At 46.6% G+C, this 18,114-nt stretch overlaps 1 protein-coding gene across 9 annotated transcripts in view; it reads right to left on the reverse strand.

Moving 5' to 3' along the window:
* The window catches only part of LOC119972279 (receptor-type tyrosine-protein phosphatase mu-like), a 985,231-nt gene that overhangs the window by 26,349 nt on the left and 940,768 nt on the right, over window positions 1–18,114 (reverse strand). For all 9 annotated transcript variants that reach the window (XM_038808716.1, XM_038808713.1, XM_038808721.1 and 6 more), the window contains 3 exons: window positions 17,373–17,522; window positions 15,223–15,396; window positions 10,249–10,380 (listed from right to left, as the gene is read on the reverse strand). In XM_038808716.1, coding sequence (XP_038664644.1) covers window positions 10,249–10,380; window positions 15,223–15,396; window positions 17,373–17,522 — 456 coding nt within the window. The remainder of the gene's footprint in view (window positions 1–10,248; window positions 10,381–15,222; window positions 15,397–17,372; window positions 17,523–18,114) is intronic.

The following is an 18,114-nucleotide window of genomic DNA, read 5'->3' on the forward strand; positions in this document are numbered from 1 at the left end:
GCTGCTGGCCTGCCTTGGTCTGCTTTAAAAGCTAGCAATTTAGCCCAGTGTGCTAAACCAGCTTCTGTTTTGCATGCCAAACAACGGAAGCAGCACAACAAAGCTATGAGATACCAAAATCAAAGGGTTTGTTCTAAGCTCTGCCGTCTTGCTACACTCAATCGTGAATTGTGGTGGACAATTAAACATCTCATTGGAGAAGGAGGCCCCACAAATATCCCCATTCTCACTGATGGGGGAAGCCCAGTACATCAGTGGATCACTTGCAGCCATCTTCAGCTGGAAGTGCCAAGTGGATGATCCATTTCATCCTCCTCTTAAGGTCCGCAGCATCTGAGATGCCAATCTTCTGCCAATTTGATTCCATCCACTTGCTATCAAGGAACGGCTGAAGGAACTGGATACTGCAAATATATTGGGCCCTGACAATATTCCAGCAATAGTACTGAAGAATTGGGCACCAGAACTACACATGCCCCTAGTCCAGCTCTTCCATTACAGCTACAATGCTGGCATCTACTTGACAATGTAGAAAATTGCCCGGGTATATCCTGTTCACAGAAAGCATGGGGAGACAGTGATGTAGCGGTAATGTCACTGGACTGGTAATCCAGAGACCCAGAGTCATAAGAACAAAGAACAAAGAAAAGGACAGCACAGGAACAGGCCCTTCGGCCCTCCAAGCCTGCGCCGACCATGCTGCCCGTCTAAACTAAAATCTTCCACACTTCCGGGGTCCATATCCCTCTATTCCCATCCTATTCATGTATTTGTCAAGATGCCTCTGTCATGCTCTGGAAACTGGTGGATGGTAAAATTTGAATTCAATAATAATGTGGAATTAAAAGTGCAATGATGACCATGAAACCATTGTCATTAAATCCCACCTGGTTCATTAATGCCACCCTTACCTGGTTTGGCCTACATGCGACTCCAGGACCACAAATATGTAGTTGACTCTTAAATGCCCTCATCCATTCAGAAGAAATAAGAGAATGAATAGTTTAAGGGCAATTAGGGGCAGACTATAAATATTGACCCAGCCAGCAGTTACTCAGGAACGGAAGGGGTGGGCAACAGTGTTGTTAAACAGCACATGATTATCAATAACCTGCGCACTGATGCTCCGTTTGGGTTTCTTTACAGCTTTAGTCCAAACATTGACAATAGAGCTGAACTCATAGATCATAGAATTTACAGTGCAGAAGGAGGCCATTCGGCCCATCGAGTCTGCACCAGCTCTTGGAAAGAGCACCGTACCCAAGTTCAACACCTCCATCCTATCCCAATAACCCAGTAACCCCACCCAACACTAAGGGCAATTTTGGACACTAAGGGCAATTTATCATGGCCAATCCACCTAACCTGCACATCTTTGGACTGTGGGAGGAAACCGGAGCACCCGGAGGAAACCCGCGCACACATGGGGAGGATGTGCAGACTCCGCACAGACAGTGACCCAAGCCGGAATCAAACCTGGGACCCTGGAGCTGTGAAGCCATTGTGCTATCCACAATGCTACCGTGCTGCCTCCACGTGCAGATCCTCTACCGTGAGGTGAGAGTGACTGCCCTTGACATCAAGGCAGCATTTGACTGTTGTGGTATGAAGGAACCCAAGCAAAACAGGAGCCAATGGAACTAAGGGGCAAACTCTCCGCTGGTTGGTGTCATACCTAACACAAAGGAAGATGGTTGTGCGGCAAGGTGGCACGCTGGTTAGAACATAGAACATACAGTGCAGCAGGAGGCCATTCGGCCCATCGAGTCTGCACTGCCCCACTTAAGCCCTCACTTCCACCCTATCCCCGTAACCCAATAACCCTTCCTAACCGTTTTGGTCACCAAGGGCAATTTATCATGGCCAATCCACCTAACCTGCACATCTTTGGACTGTGGGAGGAAACCCATGCAAACATGGGGAGAACGTGCAGACTCCCCACAGACAGTGACCCAGCGGGGAATCGAACCTGGGACTCTGGCGCTGTGATGCACAGTGCTATCCACGTGTACTACCGTACTGGTTAGCACTGCTGCCTCACAGCACTGAGGACCCGGGTTTGATCCTGACCCCGGGTCACTGTCTGGAGTTTGCACATTCTCCCCGTGTGTGCGTGGGCCTCACACCCACAACCCAAAGATGTGCAGGCTAGGTGAATTGGCCACGCTAAATTGTCCGTTAATTGGAAGAAAAATAATTGGGTACTCTAAATTTATTTTAGAAAAAACAAAGGAAGATGGTTGTGGTGGTTGGAGGTCAATCATCTCAGGACATCACTGCAGGGGTCCCTAGGGTAGTGTCCAAGACTCAACCATATTCAGCTGCTTCACCAATGACCTCCATCACAAGGTCAGAAGTGGGAATGTTCACTGATGACTGCATAATTTTCAGCACCATTCGCAACTCCTCAGATACTGAAGCAGTCCATGTCCAAATGCATCAAGACCTGGACAGCTGATAAGTGACAAGTAACATTCGAACCACACAAGTGCCAGCCAATGACCATCTCCAACAGGCGAGGATCTAACCATCTCCCCTTTACATTCAATGGCATTACCATTGTTTTATCTTCCCAATCAATCCACATTCTGGGAGTTACCACTGACCAGATACTGAACAGGATTATCCAGATAAACATTGTGGCTACAAGAGCAGGTCAGAGGTTGGGAACTCTGTGTTGAGTATCTCACCTCCTGATCCCGCAAAGCCTGTCCACCATCTACAAGGCACTAGTCAGAAGTGTAGTGGAATACTCCCCACTTGCCCGGATGAGTGCAGCTCCAACAACACTCAAGAAGCTCAACAATTTCAAGATAAGAGGTTGATCAATTAGGACTAAGATGAGGAGAAACGTCTTCACGTATAGGTTGTCAATCTTTTGGAATTTTCTACCACAGGATTGCAAATGGTCCGTTTAAGATATACAAGGCTGACATAGACAGATTTTTCTTGTGGTTTAGGGAATGGGCGGGATCAGCCAGGATTGCATTGAATGGTAGAGCAGGATTGACAGCCCATTTATTCATTCTCTTATGTCTTCTGTTCTTCGCCCTCATATTCAAAATGGCTGAAATTGTAGTTTGCAAATGAACAAGTTAATGGTCTAAAAATAATTTATCCTACTTCATTTATAGGAGCTGCTAAATCAATAAGTATAGCCTGCAGAGAGTGATAAAGAAGAAAATTACGGAAGGTTCCTGAATAAACATCTAAAATCACCCTTTATATTGCAGTGCAAAACCTGGCCGCTTTCAGATCATTACAGCTATCTCTGTAACTAATTGAGGAACAAGTAGTATTTTCATTGATGTTTACAACCTCATGAAATTTATTCATCTATCGGTCCCTTTTATTTCTCCAGTAGTTAGCTTCCCAATAATAGATCAGCCCAATTGCCTTTCATGGGATTCCCAGAGGGATACTTTCAATCTCCAGCCTAAATGTTGGCGCAAGGATTTGTGGCAAATCTAACATTAGGGATTTGAATGATTCCTGAACAAAACGTTACCCCAGTGTTTTTAATGCACGCTGAAGGTGTTTTGGGAGGGCAGTGGCAAAGGGGTCGGTCCGACTTTCTGATGTGTGCATCAGGCAAGTGGAACTTTTTTGGCAGGGGAGCAGATTACCGATATATTCGTGAGAATTCCTTCCCCCACAACAGTGAGTAAACACTTCTTTGCCATATGAGGGCACTGCAGTGAACACAACAAATATTTGGGCCAGCAACGTATCGACTTGTGTGCCAATCCTAATGCTATTTATAAATCACCTGAAGCAAGGAAGGGCGAGGTTGAAAAGAAACAAGAAATTCGATGGTGGTGTGCGCAGAAATAGGGAGACAAGGCTCATCATTTTTAATGTGTCTTCGAAGAAAAAGGTGGAAAACCGAATAATAAATATTCGGATGAAAGCTTGAAACACTGGGCATTGAATAATTTTGACTGTCAGTACCATTTAAGGCTCCATCAACAGGGCAATGTGCTTCACGGCCACTTTTCTGGCTGTCACTAATTATCAGGCTGATTCCGGGTTTGCTGTCTAATTAGAGATGGTGGGCGGGTTGAGGAGGAGGGAAGATCAATCAGTACACTGCCAAAAGACCATAAGAGATAAGAGCAGAAGTAGGCAATTTGGCCCATTGGGTGTGCTCTGTGATTCAATTACGGCTGATATGTTTCTCATCCCTAGTTTCCTGCCATCTCCCCTATTAACCAAGGACCTATACAGCCTATACAGCATCTGGAGTGTCAGTGTGTGGCTGGTATGAAAGCCAATCATTGTGCAGCTCGGATGAAAGCCAATCAGTGTGCAGCTGGGATGAAAGCCAATCAGTGTGCAGCTGGGATGAAAGCCAATCAGTGTGCAGCTGGGATGAAAGCCAATCAGTGTGCAGCTGGGATGAAAGCCAATCAGTGTGCAGCTGGGATGAAAGCCAATCAGTGTGCGGCTGGGATGAAAGCCAATCAGTGTGCAGCTGGGATGGAAGCCAATCAGTGTGTGGCTAGGATGCAAGCCAACCAGCGTGCGGCTGGGATGAAAGCCAATCAGTGTGCGGCTGGGATGCAAGCCAATCAGTGTGCGGCTCGGATGAAAGCCAATCAGTGTGCGGCTGGGATGGAAGCCAATCAGTTTCTGCTGGGATGAAAGCCAATCAGTTTCTGCTGGGATGAAAGCCAATCAGTGTGTGGCTGGGATGAAAGCCAATCAGTTTCTGCTGGGATGAAAGCCAATCAGTGTGCAGCTGGGATAAAAGCCAATCAATATCTGGCTGGGATGAAAGCCAATCAGTATCTGGCTGGGATGAAAGCCAATCAGTTTCTGCTGGGATGAAAGCTAATCAGTGTGCAGCTGGGATAAAAGCCAATCAGTGTGTGGCTGGTATGGAAGCCAATCAGCGTGTGACTGGTATGGAAGACGATCAGCGTGTGACTGGGATGGAAGCCGATCAGCGTGTGGCTGGGATGGAAGCCAATCAGTGTGTGGCTGGGATGGAAGCCGATCAGTGTGCAGCTGGGATGAAAGCCAATCAGTGTGCGGCTGGGATGAAAGCCAATCAGTGTGCAGCTGGGATGGAAGCCAATCAGTGTGTGGCTAGGATGCAAGCCAACCAGCGTGCGGCTGGGATGAAAGCCAATCAGTGTGCGGCTGGGATGCAAGCCAATCAGTGTGCGGCTCGGATGAAAGCCAATCAGTGTGCGGCTGGGATGGAAGCCAATCAGTTTCTGCTGGGATGAAAGCCAATCAGTTTCTGCTGGGATGAAAGCCAATCAGTGTGTGGCTGGGATGAAAGCCAATCAGTTTCTGCTGGGATGAAAGCCAATCAGTGTGCAGCTGGGATAAAAGCCAATCAATATCTGGCTGGGATGAAAGCCAATCAGTATCTGGCTGGGATGAAAGCCAATCAGTTTCTGCTGGGATGAAAGCTAATCAGTGTGCAGCTGGGATAAAAGCCAATCAGTGTGTGGCTGGTATGGAAGCCAATCAGCGTGTGACTGGTATGGAAGACGATCAGCGTGTGACTGGGATGGAAGCCGATCAGCGTGTGGCTGGGATGGAAGCCAATCAGTGTGTGGCTGGGATGGAAGCCGATCAGTGTGTGGCTGGGATGAAAGCCAATCAGTATCTGGCTGGGATGAAAGCCAATCAGTGTGTGACTGGAATGAAAGCCAATCAGTGTGTGACTGGGATGAAAGCCAATCAGTGTGTGACTGGGATGAAAGCCAATTAGTGTGTGACTGGAATGAAAGCCAATTAGTGTGTGACTGGAATGAAAGCCAATCAGTGTGTGACTGGGAAGAAAGCCAATCAGTGTGTGACTGGAATGAAAGCCAATCAGTATGTGGCTGGGATGAAAGCCAATCAGTATCTGGCTGGGATGGAAGCCAATCAGTGTGTGGTTGTGCTGAAAGCCAATCAGCGTGTGGCTGGGATGGAAGCCAATCAGTGTGTGGTTGTGCTGAAAGCCAATCAGTGTGTGGCTGGGATGAAAGCCAATCAGTGTGTGGCTGGGATGAAAGCCAATCAGCGTGTGGCTGGGATGAAAGCGAATCAGTGTGTGGCTGGGATGAAAGCGAATCAGTGTGTGGCTGGGATGAAAGCCAATCAGTGTGTGACTGGGATGAAAGCCAATCAGTGTGTGACTGGGATGAAAGCCAATCAGTGTGTGACTGGGATGAAAGCCAATCAGTGTGTGACTGGGATGCAAGCCAATCAGCGTGTGGTTGTGCTGAAAGCCAATCAGCGTGTGGCTGGGATGAAAGCCAATCAGCGTGTGGCTGGGATGAAAACCAATCAGTGTGCAGCTGGGCTGAAAGCCACAAAGGAGGGGTCGAGCGAAATGGTGGTGAGAAAAGGCGGATGGGGACCGTCAGCCATCTCTGATCTCCGAGCACTGTTTGTCAGAGAAGTCTCCGCCGTGCAATGGCGAGTCTCGGCCCAGTGATTCAATTGGCCTTGCTGTATGCCCCTTTAAATTAGATTGAATCTTATTTTCATACCGACCTGACCTTTTGCTTTGCTGGCGCTCCCTCTGAGTAGCCCAGGTTCTGAAATGACTTGGGGTCTATCTGACACTAGCAAAATTGAATTACCCTTGAAAACTTGCTACTAATTGCCCAGTTAACAAGCTTAATTGGCATCCAGCTGCTGCCAGGTGGTTGCTACATACAAGCTGCCTGGGGCAAAAGGTGGCAACATGTCAGGGAAATGACAAGATGCATTTGTCTCTGATTGCGTTCACTCCCGGTTTCTAATCCTTTGCCCAAGAGGCCCCCCCCCTCTCCATTCACAGATCCTGTCAGATTTGCAGCATTTTCTGTTTTTTTTTAAAAAAGTGTGCCATCCATCGGCCAATGAGTGCCGTGCACTCGCCGCTCTCAATCACACTAAATAGTTTTACATGGGACTAAATATTGATGGAGAGAAATACAAACCCCAATCTCCTTTGTTTGCTTAATAGGATTAGTGGATGAATAACCTGCCGCACGACATTCAATTAGAATGAGAGAGTAAGAGTGTGTTCATCATTCTGAATATCCAATTCCCAGACCTGACAACAGTTGTGACAATAGTCAGTAACCGATGGATGGGATCTTATAAAATGGCAAGACTGTCAGTAAATCTATCACTTCATTTACCTGAAGCATTTTCTCTGACATATTCTGTTTATCCCATCGCCCAACCTTACTCACCATCAGCTGGCAAGCAAAAGTAGCACTACTGTATTAAGGAGCATGACTAAATTCTGAAGGAAAATCAAACTCTCAGAACGCCTGTGAGTTCGACCTGTAATTGTGATATTATTTGCTTTAAAGACTCGCACCCCATTCAGACCTGACAGGCTGAATGCCTGGACTTCATTTTCGTAATTGACTGACAAGGTCACAAACATTTTCAATAAAGGGTTTCCGCAAAATGTCCTTAAAGAAATTCCATTATACTCCAGTTACTGGATTCAATTTTGTTTTTTTTAATCTGACTGAAAACCTCACAGAAGGCTTTTCCATGAATGCTTTCATTTTCTTTCAAGAAAAGGAAATGTCAGGCACTCAATAGATGTGAGAAGTTATTATTTCGCTCCTCCACTTTCCTGGAAGACTTTGGAGGAATTCAATCGTTTTCCGAGGCCTTCGTTAGTCGCAGTGGTTGAACGGGTTTCTGGAGGACAGTGGGAAGAAAATGGGGAGATTCTACCCCAGTGTCCACCCCATCTTTGCACTACATACCTCCATACTGACAGCCTGGAAAGTGAACAAACCCGAAAACAGAAAGGTAACAGTGATATTATCACAATTATCAGCTTTACAAGGGTTAATGTAGTGTCGAGAGGAGCCACTAGAGGGAGCTGCAAATACAACTATAGCAGGCAGTGATGCTGGACCTTAGGGGAGGAGTGTATGCAGGAGATAGCTAGTGATGATCATAAGAGCAGATGGTGTGAGTAAGGTTAGATTATAATAATAATAATAACCTTTCATTGTCACAAGTATGAAGTTACTGTGAAAAGCCCCTAGTTGCCACATTCCGGCGCCTGCTCCGTTAAGCTGGTACGGGAATTGAACCTGTGCTGCACTTTCTCCCCGGATCTGCATGTGTTTCCGCCGGCTGCTCCAGTTTCCTCCCACAGTCCAAAGATGTGCAGATTAGGAGTTACGGGGAGTCGGTCTAGGTACGGCGCTCTTTCAGAGGGTCAGTACAGACTCGCTGGGCCAAATGGCCTCCTTTTGCACTGTAGTGATTCTCTGATTCTATGATACATGTCCACTGACATTATCACTGTGCCACCATCTCTCTGAAGAGTGTTGAATTAAAGGGGAGGGAAGAGGTAGGAGCATTGTTATGAACTGAAATGGCAATAAGGCCTGACAGCATGGACTGGGAGGAGAAGAGGAGTACCGTGAAGTGAATTGTAAAGAGTACCTACTTGTCATTAATAATTGTAGAAAGAAATTAACCAATTTAGCAAGTGGGAATGTCTACTCATATTGACACTAACCTGAAGCTATTCTGAAAGAAATCAGGGGACATCTTGCCCCAATTTTCCATTATGCTTAGTAATGGACATCATTACTAAGTATAGAAGCCTTGGTTCTAATTGGATATGCATGTCGCAAGCCAATGTTGAGATATTTTTGTTAAGTTGTTACTGTGGTGTTCTTTGTGTAGCTTATTTCAGGATGGTTGGCGTAGTGAACACAAAGACCACAGAATATCTTTTAACTTAAACAAAGCTATGATTTTATTTACACTACTAAACTGGGGTTCAACACTTAGTCATTATGCATACACAACTGATCAATAACATCTAACTACACTCATCTAGAACATAGAACAGTACAGCACAGAACAGGCCCTTCGGCCCTCAATGTTGTGCCGAGCCATGATCACCCTACTCAAACCCACGTATCCACCCTATACCCGTAACCCAACAACCCCCTTAACCTTACTTTTATTAGGACACTACGGGCAATTTAGCATGGCCAATCCACCTAACCCGCACATCTTTGGACTGTGGGAGGAAACCGGAGCACCCGGAGGAAACCCACGAACACAGGGGGAGGACGTGCAGACTCCACACAGACAGTGACCCAGCCGGGAATCGAACCTGGGACCCTGGAGCTGTGAAGCATTTATGCTAACCACCATGCTACCCTACTGCTCATCTCACTATTGGTATAAACTACAAATTCCTGCTGACACCCAATGACCTCCCGTCACGCTCCCTGTTAATCAAAAATCTACCGAGCTCAGCCTTAAAATATTCAAAGTCTCTGTTTCCACTGCCTTTTGAGGAGGAGAGTTCCAGAGGCTTATAACCCTCTGAGAGAAAACATTTCTCCGAACCTCTGTCTTAAATGAGCGACTCTTTATTTTTAAACAGTGACTCCCTCATTTTACATTCTCCGTCGGACAAGAGAAAACATCCTCTCCACATCCACATCCAACCTGTCAGTCCTCCCCAGGATCTCAAAGGTTTCCGTAAAGTCACCTCAAGTTGCCAGAAAAGGGATTCTTGGGAAGATTGTATTGAACCTATGGGCAGCTCGGTGGCGCAGTGGGTTAGCGCTGTGGCCTGACGACGCCGAGGTCCCAGGTTCGATCCCGGCTCTGGGACACTGTCCGTGTGGAGATTGCACATTCTCACTGTGTTTGCGTGGGTTTCGCCCCCACAACCCAAAAACGTGCAAGCTGGGTGGATTGGACACGCTAAATTGCCCTTTAATTGGAAAAAATTAATTGGGTACTCCAAATTTTAAAAAAAAAGATTGTATTGAACCACTAGAAAAAATTCATCAAAGATTTTCACACTAGTTGCTACATTACAGCAGTGGCTTCAATTCAAAAGAAATTCATTGGCTGGAAAGCTCTTTGGAATATCCCGAGTTTGTAAAAGGCGCTGTGTAAATTTCAGAGTTTCCTTCTTCAGTTGAAGCTTCCTGGTGTTTGTCCCCATTAACACACAGCACTAGGCAGCTGTGTACACCTTCAATGCATTTACTTTCGACCACCATAAAACCTTTACTGTGAACCAGGACAGCATATGAACTTCCCAATACAATAGAAACTTCATGTGAAACAACACTGCCCCCCCCCCCCCCCCCACCCGCCGCCTGGCCATTTCCACCTTGTGAGTTAACTGACATTGAATCATGTCATGAGCCACGTTTACACATTGGAAAGGTCACCAACATTGCACCCACCACCGCTGCTGCCTCACCTGCTGAGTGCTTCCTTCATGTTTACACATACCTGTGCAGGATCCATATCATTGAGCATGACGATTGACGTACAGTGATAGTCCAACACAAGTCTCCAGAAGTCCTTCACGGTATTTGGTAAGGGGTGTTGGGTAACAATGAAGGCTGAAGGTTGCTTGTAACTCTGTAGGAGGGAAGTAAGAGTTAGGTTGACACAGCAGGACAGATATGTTCCCAATTCTCATTTGCCAGCTGCACGTATTGGAGAGCCAATTGTTGGCATATTCCCCAGCTTTCTAATAGCTGCTTGCAGCTGGTCAAAGCCTCTGGAAATCTCTCCAAACATTGACATGTTTTAATCCTTCAGTTCTGCTAAAAGGAATAACTGGAAATTTCCAAATGGCTTAGTGGGTGAATGACACATGCAGTGTGGCACTGCCACTCATAACAGGAAAGTTCCATCCTTGGCCCTTGACTCTGTTATGCTTGTTAATCCTGGATGAGTCAACAGTCGGGACGCCAGGAGTGGTTCACTGGTAATTCCATTCCAGTGGCACCTACTTGGAATTGTGATGACTGGAATTCTCCGGCCGTTCACTGGTGGCGGGTTCTCTGGTCCCACCGGCAGCGCACCCCAGCCCATGGATTTACTGGCGGCATGGTGTAGCTTTAATGAGATATCCGCTGCCAGTGAACGGAACTCCAAATTCTCCGTCCTCGCTAGCAGTGGTGGCGGGGCGGACTTGCAACCTAGAATCTCAACCTATGGGTTAGATTTTCCATTTGGCAGACTTGGGACTCTCTGTTCCCACCGGCGGTGTGGGAAATCCCACTGACAAGTGGTGGGAGTAGAGAATTTAGCTGTCAGCGAATAACGCACCAGTTGGAAACACACAGCTGGGGGACCGGAGAATCCAGCTCTATGTTCTTTCACCATTCCAAATCTCGCTTTAGGGCTGCCATTTTGAGCATGCAACCCAATAGAAAGGTCTGCCGATGGCCCCCATCATCCCCACAATGCAAATCCTGCCACCCTAGTCACCACACCAAAAGCAGTTAAGTGCTTTCTGCTGAGGAAAAAGAAGAAGTGAAAGCACTTTTCACCTACATGTTTCTAAACATTGTGCTTAGCTTCATAGCAGGATACTTGAGATATATTCAAGCATAAAGTGAAATGAAAATAAATCAGGTGTCTGGAAGTTATTACACTGTTAATTACAGCCTACTGAAAGCTATTTCTCTTTGGAACGGAATGGAAGTCTTTCAGATGAAAGGATCTGAGGGGGTTTAAAGCCTTGTGATGTTGTTTGGCTTTCTACGAAGTATCAGTTGCTGCTTTCTATACTTCTGTCTGAGGCAGCAGGTGTGAGGGACTGGAATATGAAAAAGCAGTGATTTTAAACTGTTTCTGTCTAGACTGCCCTTTAGCTTCCAGGCAGGGGTGATAGATGGGTGGGAGGGTCTCTGATATGGGGGAGTCTCTGATACCGGGGAGAGTCTCAGATATGGGAGGGCATCACTTAAAAGGGGGGGGGGAGGCGTGCAAGGGGGGTCACTGATATGAGTGGGTCACTGCGATGGTGGGTTACTGATGATGGGGGTTTCTGTTATGGGGGAGTCATTGATATGGGGGTCTGATTGGTGGGGTGTTCTGATGAGGGTCTCTGATGAGGGGGTCTGATGGGGGGCTGGGGCATGGGCGGGCAGGATTTATGTTGTGGCAGCTAGGGGGTCCATACGTACCCCGTGGCCTGCTGCGAGGTCCACTGTGTCAAGGCCACTCTGGAAAACACTTGCACCAGTCCACACCCACGTGAATCCCAGCCCAGAGGACCAGAGAACCACAAAGGCATCGGGTCTCCAGCCCATTTGCATCTTCCCGCCGGTAGGGGGGCATGCAGCTCACTGTCGACAGGGCATCGGAACATCGGAAAGGGGTCGGCTGCATCGGGTACTCCGCTACCGGCAGTGGACAGCGGAGAATCCACCCCTATGTGTCGGTGATCACATGTGTGCATGTGCATATGTGTGTGGTCTGTGAATAATTTGAGACAGAACATCAGCCATGATCGTATTGAATGGTGGAGCAGGCTCAAAGGATCAAATGGCCTACTCTGGTTCCTAGTTTCTATGTTCCTATGTTTCCATCATATGTATGTGTTCATGAATGATTATGCCTACATAATTGTGGGAAGATCCGTGCAAGTACAAAGAATATGAGATATGGACAGTAAAAGGTTTGGCTGGGCAGGGAATATCATTTGAAAGGTCCTATTCATTTAATGTCATGAAGGTAACATGATAGGCTACGAGGGCGTGTAGACTCTGAAGTTTCTGCCAGTTGAACACTGTACTTGCGAAGTGTCTGAGATCAGCTCGATTTGATCTCCTTCCTCTGATTTTCCATTTGTCTCTCCTAATTTGTGCCTTCACTTGGCGCTCACCCCTGCTCCAGATTAGCCACTTGGGGCATGGTGAGTCGTAATTGTGAACACATATCATACCTGTAATGGCAACCTGTCGGCCGCTGGATTTGTGCAAGCACTTTCTGAAGAGGAGGGATAGAGATAATTATCAACTCAAAGATGTGAAAGGCGATAGGACTGGTCAAACCACATACCATTCCAGGAAACGTGCTGGGTAGGTTGCTTGAGCTATGGCCCCATAATTCAGTATTGGCGACTGTTTTGTTATATTTTCTCTCAGGATGTGAATGAAGTTGGGCAAGGCCACATTTGTCAGCCACCTCAGTTGATTTGTTCTTTGTGTAAATTATTTTTGTCAATGGTCATTTGCCAGGCCAAATCAGAGGAGCTCAGAAAACCGCATCATGAGTTAGCAACATAATGTTGGGGTGGAACCATGGATGGGCCAGCGACGGAATGGTTGGCATGCGGCCTACACTGAATTAAATCATCTTGGTGCCAGTCCAGATGTGATTAACTGCATTTTTCATTTGTAGATTTTTAACAATGAACAATAGATACCATTGTTGGACACTGCATATATTAATCGTTCTGTGCATATATTGTGTGTGTGTGTGTGTGTGTGGGGTGGGTCAGAGGTTGGGCGTGGGTTGGAGATCGGATGGGTTGAGGGATGGTGGGGTGGAGGGTGGGTGGGTCGAAGGTCAGGTGTGAGTGGGAGGGTCTGAGGTCAGGGGAGGGGTGGGGGTGGTGGAGTTGGAGATCGGGAGTCCTGTGGGTGGATCAGTCTGGGTGTTTACAATATTTAAATGTAAGCTGTAGATGTTTCCCCAGAAGTTGGAAAAGGTTTTAATTCTTCTAATTTTTTAAGGGTAAGACCTGGCGTAACCATGGTGAAACCATCCAACAATAGTGATTTAAATCACATTTCGGATGGTTCACAGCGCAGGGCAATTGCCGAGGGGAAGGTAGAACCCCTGGGCAATTGCCATGCAAACCTTACCCGTAAAGTTCCAAGAGGCATTTCCCAGTGCATTTTTGGGGTACCCCCTAAATCGGACTTTCCTTCATTACTCCCTGCTTTCTCGTTATCTATTAAAATGGAGTGTAACATGGGGGAAAACTCCAGATATTGGTCAAAATTATCCGGTCTCTGGATTGAGATCCCACGGGAAGCTTGGAGCTCAGTGACCTCCGTGGGAATTTCCCGGGACTTTTGAACATCCAATGGGTGGATGTTCCTAACCTCCTCGATCTCTCCTCACATGTCAGTCCCGCCATCCCAGGAATCTGTCTGGTAAACGCTCACTGCACTCCCTCTAGAGCAAGAACATCCTTCCTCAGATAAGGAGACCAAAAGTGTGCACACGATTCCAGGTGTAGCCTCACCAAGGCCCTGCATAATCGCAGAAAGACATCCCGGCTCCTGCACTCAAATCCTCTCGCAATACTGGCCAACATACCATTCGCTTTCTTTACCGCCTTCTGCACCTGCATGCTGGCCTTCAGCGACTGGTGTACGAGGACACCCAGGTCTCATTGCACATTCACATCTCCTAATTTCTGGTCATTCAGATAATAAGCTGTATAGAACATATACATTCAGCTGTACAGAACCTTTGTTAGGCCACACTTGGAGTATATTGTTCAATTCTGGTCGCCACACTACCAGAAGGATGTGGAGGCTTTAGAGAGATTACAAAAGAGATTTACCAGGATGTTGCCTGGTATGGAGGGCATTAGCTATGAGGAGAGGTTGAATAAACTCGGTTTGTTCTCACTGGAACGACGGAGGTTGAGGGGCGACCTGACAGAGGTCGACAAAATTATGAGGGGCATAGACAGGGTGGATAGTCAGAGACCTTTTCCCAGGGTAGAGGGGTCAGTTACTGGGGGGCATAGGTTTAAGGTGCGAGGGGCAAGGTTTAGAGGAGATGTAAGAGGCAAGTTTTTTACACAGAGGGTAGTGGGTGCGTGGAATTTGCTGCCGGAGGAGGTGGTGGAAGCAGGGACGATAGTGACATTTAAGGGGCATCTTGACAAATACATAAATAGGATGGGAATAGAGGGATACGGACCCCGGAAATGTAGAAGATTTTAGTTTAGATGGGCAGCATGGTCGGTGCAGGCTTGGAGGGCTGAAGGGCCTGTTTTTAAAAGTTCTTAGCAGCCAAGCTGCTAGACAAAATCCAAGAAGCTACACTAAGGTGTGCTGACCCTGATAAATTCATGCTTCAAATGCAAACTTTGGTGACAGAGAAAGATTACAAAGATTACATTAAATGATGCTCAGTTTTTCTGAAGTACATTCACGTGTGTTGTGTGCAATACATTTTCCACTGAAATCATGCCTGTGGTAAATCAGCAATTTCCACCGGACCATATTGTTTAAATAGGATTGGCACTCATGACCCCTGGATTGCTACTCCAGTATTACAGCCACTGAACCTCTGTATGTAATGAGCACTGAGAACAATTTAATAGTTTACTTCAAAGCCAATCAATTAAATATTTAATGTAACAAGGAATAGAAAATGCACCGTTGCGCCGACTTAGGGCTTCTGACAAGCCTCATTATTGGAATAACGTCAGCTACTTACATCCATTAGGGCAGCGTTGATGTAATTGCTACTTTCTCCATCTATTGTGATCAGGAATGGGAGGCATCTGTCTGGTGGAAGGATATCCATGCAGCGATTCTTCTCATGGTTTCGAGGTAGAAGTGCTATACTGCAGTCTTCCACACGCAGGGTTGGCGTCACCATGTTAAGAGTCTGATAGAGAGAGATGACAATAAGGGTGTTCCTAATTTTACAGAGTAACATGGCACAAGAAGAGCTCATCTGATCTTTTAATCATTTTCCTATTTCTTGTCATGGGCTCTATCCAATTACCCAAAAGTAAATCTGGGTACTGACAAACATCCAAATGATTATCATGGGATGCTTCAGAAATATGGCATGTGAACTGTGCATTTATTCAGGTCTCACATAGAACCATAGAATTCCGACAGTGCAGAAGGAAGCCATTCGGCCCATCGAGTCTGCACCAACCCTCTGAAAGAGCATCTCACCTAGGCCCAATCCCCCACCCCATCCCATCCCTGTCCAACCTGCACATCTTTGGACACTGAGGGGCAATTTAGCATGGCCAATCCACCAAACCTGCACATCTTTGGACACTGAGGGGCAATTTAGCATGGTCAATCCACTTAACCGGCACATCTTTGGACTGTGGAAGCAAACCTGAGCACCCGGAGGAAACCCATGCAGGCACGGGGGCATGTCAGGTTGTACAACTGCTTAGCTTCTCTATCACTGCCTTAGATTTATGTTTTATTTGAAATGCCATATTTTCATAGAACATACAGTGCAGAAGGAGGCCATTCGGCCCATTGAGTCTGCACCAACCCATTTAAGCCCTCAATTCCACCCTATCCCTGTAACCCAATAATCCCTCCTAACCTTTTTTGGCCACTAAGGGCAATTTATCATGGCCAATCCACCTAACCTGCACGTCTTTGGACTGTGGGAGGAAACCGGAGCACCCGGAGGAAACCCACGCAGAAACGGGGAGAACGTGCAGACTCCACACAGGCAATTACCCAACAGGGAATAGAACCTGGGACCCTGGCGCTGTGAAGCCACAGTGCTAATCACTTGTGCTACCGTGCTGCCCAATTTAATTTCCTTCTTTAAATTTCATTTTATTTTTTTGCCTTGAACGTTCCCTACAACATCAGCTTTCACCACCAATAATTAGTCACTGGGCAGGGCATGTGAGAGGTTCAAGGTGACTGCCCCTCACCCACCACCACGCCGACCAGCACTCCCACGTCACCTGCCCAGCACCATTTTCCATCTATGGCTGATCCACATTAACCAAATAAACAGAAGTTTGCATTCTTCCTGTTCCAATCTGTATGGCTCAATAATTAGCTTCTTTATCCACACACAAAGAGGCACGAAGCAGCAATTCCTTTCCAATTTGATAGTTATTTTTTTCCATACAGAGATGTCTGTCATCAGCCTCCCTCCTTCCCAGGCCACAGTCAGATTAGGAGCGGAGTGGAGCCTGCATTCTTTCTGAACGTGATGTTGCTTATTGGTATTCCTTTGCTCATTGGTCGAGTAAATAAGATTGGCTTATACTGCGTGAAAACTCAGAACAAAAGTCACCCATCCTGGTTCACAATTAAATAGATTTGCGATATATCTCAGCCCTCTGAATCATAACAAGACTGAGGAGCATCAATAAACCCCACTTCCTCGCCACCACTGCTACTTCCCGCAATCGCTCCCCCAACACTCCCCTCCACCTTCCTCTAACCAAACATAGGTCTTCTAGCACCCTACCAATGCTCCTCCCCCCACTATTATATTGAAGCACATTCATTAAAGATGTGGATTTTTTTGATCAGATTAGAACTTCAACCCGTATTTAGATTGACCTGGAACTATCTACATGGCTAAAATGTGAGTATATCTTCACCACATCGACTGCAGCAGTTCAAGAGGGTGGCTTTTTACCACCACCTTCTCAAGGGCAATTAGGAGTAGGCAACGCTTACTGGCCTTGGCCAGTGATGCTCAGACCCTGTGAGTCAGTAAATCAAAATCTTTCTCAGAGCCGGTGCGGACTCGATGGGCCAAGTGGCCTCCTTCTGCACTGTAAATGCTATGATTCTATGAAAGAAGATACAATTGCCTTTTCCAGAAAAACCCTTTCACACTGTGAGAAGCATGCTTACCCTATACTCCTCCTTCATCTGAGAGGAGTTAGTCTGTGGCTCCAGTTTGTTCATCTCGTAATATGCGGACCTGAGCTGAGAGGCTGGGATCGCTGTGTCGCCACACAAACAGGCCTCCAGGATGGCATCATGGATGAACACGTACTGTTCCTGTTGAGTTTGAGAAGAGAGAGCGCAGCCAATTTTCAATCAAAGTGGAATCATTTTATGTGCAGGAATTAATGATTCAAGAAGCTCTTCACAGTTGCACTTTCCCGAGCACGAGGTTTAATGATTTGTTGCTGAGTAAGGTGTAATTCATATCACAGCAAATGATCTGGAAAGGTTTCAGTGTGCATTAAGGAAAAACCACTGCACAATAATATCCTCAAACATACCCTGTCTGATTTTTATTATCTATTCGCTGTAACACTGAATTTCACATTCTTTTAACTATTGGATTGCTGAATAATTTGTGTTTGCAGGCGACGAATGAACAAAACCTGCCCTCTCCATTCGCGCTCATGTGACACTCATCTTACCTCAGCTGAAGGGTCATTCAGGTGAACATGTGGCTCGATACACAGATAGTCAGGAAGTGATTGCCAGTGACCCAACGAGTGACCCAACGAGTCTCAATTTATTTGTTGGGCAAGCATCTCATCTCTGCTTAAAACTTTGTTGGTAACCTTCAGCATCTCCCACACCCTTACTCTACGCTCCACTGCAGAAGCTGTTACGGAACAACTGATTGGAGTGTGTT

The sequence above is a fragment of the Scyliorhinus canicula genome, chromosome 10 (assembly GCF_902713615.1).
Source record: "Scyliorhinus canicula chromosome 10, sScyCan1.1, whole genome shotgun sequence".
In the NCBI taxonomy this organism is placed as follows: Eukaryota; Metazoa; Chordata; class Chondrichthyes; order Carcharhiniformes; family Scyliorhinidae; genus Scyliorhinus; species Scyliorhinus canicula.